General features: G+C 43.7%; 1 protein-coding gene across 1 annotated transcript; it reads right to left on the bottom strand.

Annotated features, from left to right (window-relative positions):
* Positions 1-768: 768 nt before the first annotated feature.
* Positions 769-8472, bottom strand: LOC140492454 (probable G-protein coupled receptor 139). Its single transcript, XM_072591342.1, has 2 exons — positions 8349-8472; positions 769-1670 (listed from the first exon to the last, which is right to left on the bottom strand). Exons 1-2 carry the CDS (start codon positions 8470-8472, stop codon positions 769-771), a joined length of 1026 nt encoding a protein of 341 aa, XP_072447443.1.
* Between the last annotated feature and the right edge of the window lie 347 nt (positions 8473-8819).

Genomic DNA, 8819 nt, shown 5'->3' with positions numbered 1-8819 from the left:
ACTGGGACATTCAGCCCATCGAGTGAGTTGCTGTCCTTCTGTTCTCCTCTCACCCAAATGGAGTGAGGATGATGGATTTGCCTCCCAAAAGGACATTAGTGAACCCAATGGATTTGCACATGACTCCGTGATCACTGTTATGGAGGCCAGTATTCAGTTTCAGATTTATTAATTTACTTTAAAATTGCTTTAGCCGACTGTAATGGGGTTTGAACCTGTATCCCCAGAGCATTGGAGTAGTTTTGTTTATTCTGGCATCCAGTGACATTTGCACAACTCTGTAATCAGATGTGACCATCCTGATTAATGTCAATGGCTTTTCTTCTCTAGGACAGATTGCAAACCATTTCCATTTTAAACCATTCTCGATGGCAGCTTTTTTGGTCAAGATTACTACCTTTCAATTTGAGATTTTAATTTTAAATTAAGCTCACCCAGCAGGTTTTACATCCAGAAGTTTATCTGGGACTTGTCAATTACTGAAATCAAGGCAAAATACTGCTGGTGCTGCAAATCTGAAACAAACACAGAGAATGCTGGAGAAATGCAGCAGGTCTTGCAGCATCTGTTGAGAGAGAAAAACAGAATGAACCATTCAGGCTCAATAAGTCACTTTTTCAGAACCCAAAGTATTAACTATGTTTCTCTCTCCATGGATGCTGCCCAGACTTGCTGCCCAGATTCTCTACGAAGCTCAGGGTTTGTTTTGAGTGATGTTGGTCCAACACTATGGCCTTCTGTCTCAGAGCCTGCCACGCAGTGACATTGTTATTTCATGAGCTGGCGAACCAGCACAAAAGGGCATTTCACCATGCTTTTCAACTGCTCCCTGAATTTGGTTTGGGTGACTGCGTAAATGTACGTGTTTGTGCAGGAGCTCAACACCTGCGACATGTACCCTGTCTCCAGTGCGATGTAAAATGGATCTTCCAATGTCTCATAAGAGTATGTTTGGGTGATGCGCCAATACAGGAAAACTGTGACGTGAGTGGCCCAGAGCAACAGGAAACTGCCTGAGACAGCAAACAGTAATATGATTGATTTTCTTCTGTTCTGCATCTCGGGGTCATGTCGACTGTTTGCATTCCTTTGGACACGAAGGCCTTGACGTGCAACGCTGACCACCATGATATGTCGGACTGTCAGAACATTGAGGGTTAAGATCAGAAGGAACGGGACACATGGAGTTAGAATTGTATCGATCCAATCAAATGTAACCCAAGCGGCTGAGTCATAGAAGCTCACTTTCACATCACAGAACCACGGTACATTGTTAATTACATAGAGGGGTTGGTAAGTGAAGTACCAGCGAGCGTTTTTTGCACTGAACAGCATAGACACAACCCCTATCACCACAGCAGCTGTTGTCTGCGTGCAGTATTTTCTTTTCAGCTGCTGGCAACAAATGGCAACAAATCGGTCAAAGGTGAAAGCAACTGTTAACCAGACGGAAGAGTCCAAGGCTGCATAGACCAGGACGAATTTCAAACTGCAGAGGGGTGTGTAATCCAGGAAGCACGTCGGGAAGTATAGATCATTAATCCGATTGAATATCACGTCAGTAATTACAACCAGTAGATCGGCCACGGCCATGGCCAGTAGATACCTGGTGATCCCTTTAGTGAGACCAAAGCTTCCCCGAGACAGAATCACCAGGGTCACCAGGTTGGCTGCCAGAAACAGAGGGAAAGAAATAGCACCAGTAAATGATCCTCACACATGCCAGCATGGACTTTGGTGAATGTGAGTGGAAAATTAATCCTAAAACCATAAGACATCGGAGCAGAAGTTAGGCCATTCAGCCTATCAAATCTGCTCTGAAATCCAATCATGGCTGATACATTTTTATCCCCTTTCTCCCACTTACTCTCCCAACCCTTGACACTCAAGAACCGATCTATCTCCATCTTACATATACTCAATGACCTGGCCTGCACAGCCTTCTGTGACAGTGAATTCCATAGATTCACCATAGAACTTTTTCCTTATATCCAGTTTAAAGGGTCTTCCCTTTACTCTAAGTCTGTACGTCGGGTCCTAGTCTCTCCTGTCGATGGAAATATCTTCCCAAAATCCACTCTGCCCAGCCCAAACAACACTCTGTACCTTTCAACTGATTCCCCTCATCCTTCTAAATTCCTTTGAGTATAGACCCAGAAACTTCAGACGTTTCTCATATGTTAGGCATTTTATTATTGAGACCATTCTCGCGAACCTCCTCTGAACACGTTCAAGGAACAATACATCCTTCCTGAGATATAGGGCCCAGAACTGCACACAATTCTCCAATTGTGGCCTTACCCGAGCCTGATAGAGCCTCAGAAGTACATCCCCACTTTTATGTTCATATCCTTTCAAAATAAATGCCATCATTGGATTTGCCTTCCTCACTGTCTCAACATGCAAACTTACCTTCAGAGAATCCTGGACTAGACCTTCCACGTCTCTTTGCACTTCTCCTCATTTAGAAAATAGTCAATACCTCTATTCTTCCTACCAAAGTGCATGACCTCATATTTTCCCACCTTGTACCCCATCTGCCATTTCTTTGCCCAATCTCCTAACCTACCCAAGTCCTTCTGCAGCCTCCCCACTTCCTCAATGCTACCTGTACCTCTACCTATCTTTGTATCATCTTCAAACCTAACCAGAATGTCTTCAGTTCCTTCATCTTGATTGTTAATGTATAAAGTGACAAGTTGTGGTTCCAACTCTGAGCCTTGTAGAACACCACTTGTAACCAACTGCCCTCCTGAGAAGGACCCTTTTATCCTCACTCTGCGTCCTGCCAGACAGCCAAGCTATCCATGCATGCACCTTGCCTCTAACACCGTAGGCCCTTATCTTATTCAATAATCTCCAGTGTGGCACCTTGTCAAAGGCCTTCTTGATGTCTAGGTAGATAACATCCATTGACTCTCCTTGGTCTAACCTGCTCATTACTACCTCAAAGAAGTCTAGCAGATTTATCAGGCATGACCTCCCCTTGATGAAACCATGCTGACTTTGCCCTATTTTACCATACACTTCCAAGTATTCAGAAATCTCATCCTTCACAATGGATTCCATGATCTTACCCATGACTGAGGTTAGGCTAATTGGGTCTGTAATTTTCCATCTTTTGCCTTACTCCCTTTTTAAACAGGGGTGTCACGTTAGTGATTTTCCAGTCCTCTAGGACCCTCCCTGACTCTAGTGAATCCTGAAAGATCACCATCACCTCTGCTGTGTCTTCAGCCATCTCCCTTAGAGCTCTGGGGTGTAGTCCATCTGGGTCCAGGTGATTTTTCCACCTTCAGGCCACCAAACTCAGTTCTGCCCCCTCCCTCTTTTGAATTTTTGGATATTACTTGTGCCTTCTGCCGTGAAAACTCACACTAAGTAATTATGATGTGGAGGTGCCAGTGTTGGATTGGGATGGGCAAAGTTAAAAATCACACAACACCAGGTTATAGTCCAACAGGTTTAATTGGAAGCACTAGCTTTTGGTGCACTGCTTCTTCGTCAAGTAGCATGTGTGCACACGCGCGCACACAAACACACACACACCCACACAGACACACACATACACAAACACACACACACACACACACAGACACACACACACACACACAAACACACACACACACACACAATCTCGCAGACCCTCTCTCATACACACTCTCTCTCACACACACACATACATACCCCCCCACACTCACGCATACATCCTCTCACAGGTGTGTACTCCATTACACTCACACTTTACCAAGCACGCACACATTGGGATGGTTAATACTGTCCCTCTTCTTATTGTCATTCGTTTGTCCGGTGTGATTAAAGTTTGATTGCTAACCCTTTCCAAATACTTTGGTGTATGTGTATCTGTGCTGGAGATTTTAATAACCTCTCGTCAGTTCCACACTTTTACCTTCTCCTTTCATTCTGGTTTTCTAATTTCCCCGACAACTGCACCCTCTCCCACCATTTAGTTTAAAGCCCTGTCTATAGCCCTAGTTATGCGATTCACTAGAATCTGGACCCAGCACGGTTCAGATGAAGATTGTCCCATTGGAACAGGTCCCTCCTTCCCCACTACTGGTGCTGATGTCCCATGAATTCAAATCCATTTCTCCCACATCAATCTTTGAGCCACACGTTTCCCTGCTTAATCTTATTGACAATGTGCCAATTAGCTCATGGTCCAAAAATTACTACCTCTTTGGTTCTGCTTTTTAATTTCCCTCCTAGTTGTTCATACTCCCTTAGCAGAATGTCTGCCCTAGTTTTATCTATGTCATTGGTACATAAGTGGACCGCAACCACTGGATCTTTACCCTCCCACTCCAAGTTCCTCTGCAGCCCAGACGAGATATCTGGGGCCCGAGCACCAGGCAGGCAACACAACCATCAGGATTCTTGATCCTGGTCACAGAGAACAGTGTCCATGCCTCTAACTATATTATCCCCAATTAAAACAACATTTATCTTCTCCCCCCCAACTTGAATGGCTCCCTGCACCACTGTGCTGCAGTCAGTCGGCTCATCCTCCCTACAGTCCCCATTCCCGTCCACGCAGGGAGCGAAAACTCTTGAACCTGTTGGACAATGACATGGGCTATGGCTCCTGCAACCCCACCTCCTGGATTCCTGTACCTGCCTCACTCACACCTACACTCACTTGTCTCTGACCACTGGCCAAATTCGAGTTAATTAATCTAAGGGATGTGACTATCTTCTGAAGCAGCCAGGTAACTTTCCCCCTCCCTGATATGTAGCAATGTTTGAAGCTCAGACTCCAGCTCATCGACTCTGAGCAACCAGTGTTTACCACAGACATGGTCTCTGGAAACCACAATGGGATCCACCAGCTCCCACATCATGCAGAAACAACACGTCACCTGACCCTCTATCCTTATTTTATTTAATTAGTTTTGAATTAAAAAAAAAATTAATTGATTTAGTGTCTTTGCTTATACAAGTTGCAACCAATAAATTAAATCAATTTAAAATAAATTCGAATTTAGCAGTCCCCTTATTAGCCAATCAAATCACAGCCCTCCTTCCAGTTTCCCGCTCATATTCAGAGTCACTAAACGTCCTAGACTGCTCTTCACTCACCTCCTCTCCAGGAGTGTGTATCCCAAATCCACGCGGTACACTTTTATAGCACTAACCGACCTATACTACTCTTTGCTCGCCTCCTCTCCCAAAGTGCAGGCCCTGGATTAGAACCTAATAAGGTTGATACGTTCAGTGTGTAGGTGCATTTGTTGCCATTTTACTCATAAAAAAAGACAAGTGCAGGAGCGAGAGTGGCCTATTCAGCCCTTAGACTGTTCTGCCATTCAACATGATCATGGCTGATCACCCAATTCAGTACCCTGTTCCTGCCTTTCTTTCCCATAACTTTTGATTCCTTTAACACAAGAAATAGGGCTAGATTATGTTAGGATATCTGATCAGCATGGACGAGTTGGACCAAATGGTCTGTACATCTCTATGACTCTAGAAGTAACTTCTTCTTGAAAACATTCAACTGCTTTCTGTGACAAAGAATTCCACAGACTCATCAATCTCTGGGTGAAGAAAGTCATCCTCATCTCAGTCCTAAATGGTCTGACTCTTATCCTTAAACTGTGTCCTCTGGTTCTGGACCCACATATCATTGGGAACATCCTTCCTGCATTTACCCTGTCTAGGCCCTGTTAGAATTTTTTAGGTTTGTGTAACCCTAACCCTCCCAAAATTCTTCTAAAGTGAATGTAGTCCCAGCCAATCCAATCTCTCTTCGTTGGTTAGCCCTGCCATCCCAGGAATCAGCCTGATAAATCTTTGTGGTACTCCTTCCATTGCCAGAAGATCCTTCCTTACATATGGAGACCAAAACTGTGCTCAATGCTCCAAGAGTGGTCTCACCAAGACCTGTACAATAGCAGCAAGACATCACTGCTCCTGTACTTGAATCCTCTTGCTATGGAGGCCAACATACCATTTGCCTTCCTCATTGCCTGCTGCACCTGCATTCTTACTTTCAGCGACTGGTGTACAAAGGCACTCTCGTCTCATTGTAGCTCCCCCTTTCGTAATTCTCAATGAGATTTTACACTACAGCTGGTAATGTTAGACTTGATTATTATAACAAATCAAGTGACAATCTGAAAATTAGCTGGTTTTAAACCATGTTGGATATCCCGGACTGATGTTTATAGACAGTAAAACAGACACGATAAAAGACATGGGCTTAATATCAAATTTCCAACAGTTTGGGGTTTTTTTTAGATTAGATTAGATTACTTACAGTGTGGAAACAGGCCCTTCAGCCCAACAAGTCCACACCAACCCTCCGAAGAGTAACCCACCCAGACCCATTTCCCTCTGACTAATGCACCTAGCACTACGGGCAATTTAGCACGGTCAATTCACCCTGACCTGCACATTTTTGGACTGTGGGAGGAAACCGGAGCACCTGGAGGAAACCCACGCAGACACGGGGAGAATGTGCAAACTGCACACCGACAGTTGCCTGAGGCAGGAATTGTCGAGTATCAAACAGAGAATTACATTTTGTTCACTTTGTCAAACATTTGGAATGAACTAGGGATGACTGCAGGAAAGTTTTCAGTTCTGAAGAAGGGACAAATGGGACTTGAAGCAGTAACTTTGTTCTCTCTCTCCACAGATGCTGCCAGATCGGCCGAGTTTCTTCAACATTCTCTATTTTGTTTCAGGTTTACAGCATCCACAGTATTTTATCTTTATAGGAGGCTATTCTACTTGTCAAGCATGCACCCATTCTTTGTTCAATTTAGGTCATTCTCTTCCATTAAAGCTCAGCAATTGATTTGGTTTCAAATGTGTATTAATTTCCCTTCAGAATAAAACTACTGAGTATAGTTCCAGAACACATTCAGATTATAAATTCATATACAGGGAAAGAGGTGAACATCAACACAGGAATAATTGTTGAACATGTAACCAGTGTTCAAAATTACAGACATATGTGTGGAAGAGATCATCTTGATTGTAATGTCTTCCATCCATTTCCAATCTCCATTCCTAAGCATCGATTCAGAACACAATTCATCATGTTGAGGGTCTTCATGGTTTCATGACCACTTGCCAGTAAGCTTCTGAAAAGACCACGGAAATGGACAGGAGGCCTGTCGGTTCTGGAATTCGAAGATTCGACTCTCTGATTCAAAGAGAAATGTGCTGCTCTGGTAGGAGTTCTGATATACCAAAATGTGAGCGACCATAAATCAAATAGTGTTCTCACATATTGGCGGGGAGTGGGGTCTGGTTAAGTTCTAGCATAAGAAAGAGACGAGAGAGGGCACAGAGGATATTCACCAGGATGTTGCCTGGGCTGGAGAGTTTCAGTTATAAAGAAAGATTGGGCAAACTGGGTTAAAACCGAAAGAACTACAGATGCTGTAAATCAGAAACAAAACCAGAAATTGCTGGAAAAGCTCTGTGGAGAGAAATCATTGTCAACATTTTGGGTCCTCAGACCCTTCCTCTGAACTCAACACAGAGGCTGCCAGACCTGCTGAGCTTTTCCAGCAATTTCTGATTTTGTTTTGGACAGGCTGGAATTGTTTTCCCTGGAGCAGAGGGAATTGAGAGGGGACATTGTTGAGATATATAAGTTATGACGGACATAGATAGGGTAGACAGGAAGAAAACTTTCCCCTGGGGTGGAGGAATCAATGATGAGGGACAGAGATTTCAGGTAAGGAGCAGAAGATTTAAAAGATATATGAGGAAATAAATTTTCACCCAGAGGGTGGAATCTGAAACTTAATGCCTACTCGTCTCAAGGCATATAAGGCAAGGTCTGGCAGCATCAATGGAGAGAGAAATAGGTAACAGTTTGAGTCCAATATGACTCTTCTCCTCTGGTTCTATGGGTCAGCCTAATATTTCACTAAGTGTGGAAAAAAATTAATTCTCTGTTTGACACAAAACCCAAACAGTTCAAAACTTGATGTTAAGACCATGTCTCCTCTCTGAAGTTTATTATGAAGGGCCAAGTTCTGTAAAATGGGACGAGAATAGTCAGGTGCTTATTATTGACTGAGTGAGCTGAAGGGCCTTTCTCTGTGCTGTAGATCTCTGTTGCCCCATTGGATCTGCAACTCATTTTTAAGAAATTGGTAATGGCAATTTGAGCCCATCTTACACCCTTTCTTTGTGTCTAGAAGCTAAAATGTCATCCGAAAAACAGCAACAGTACAAATAATGAATCAGAGGAACACAAGATCTGGAGATTCTCTTTTGACAACAGCTAAAAGGAAGATAAATGCTGACATTCTGCAAGGCTACTGCTGGTAGCAGATGAACAGGAACTAGTGGCAGTTAATTACCTGGAAGTCCAATAGCTGCGAGAGTCGGATAGTAAATAGCTCCAACCTGACTGATGGTGGATCGGTGCATCTTCTGGGAAAAACGATGGTGCCTGCTCATGGTGGAAGCCATCACCATCGCCATTTCGGCACTGGGACCTCATGCCGAATGTCCACCCTTTAATACGCAGGAACAAGCACTCCGGAGAGTCAGCTGAGGAACCGCCAAAGGAAATCAATTACACGTGACAAAACAAACAACACATCAGGTCCTGGGTGTATAAAACCATTGAGTAGAGGTACTGCTTTAAATAGTAGGTTAATGCTCCTGCATTTGAGTTCCAATTGTGCAATAGTACTCAATGGAATTTAAATGCAATGAGCAAATCTGGAACTGAAAGCAGGGCTCCATGAAATCTTGTTAAAACAAAGGCCATTGAGTGTGCAGATGCCCCTAAGGGAAGAACATGGGCCATCCTTACTGTTCTGACC

The sequence above is a fragment of the Chiloscyllium punctatum genome, chromosome 21 (assembly GCF_047496795.1).
Source record: "Chiloscyllium punctatum isolate Juve2018m chromosome 21, sChiPun1.3, whole genome shotgun sequence".
Lineage (NCBI taxonomy): Eukaryota > Metazoa > Chordata > Chondrichthyes > Orectolobiformes > Hemiscylliidae > Chiloscyllium > Chiloscyllium punctatum.
This window is presented reverse-complemented; position numbering and strand designations above follow the sequence as displayed.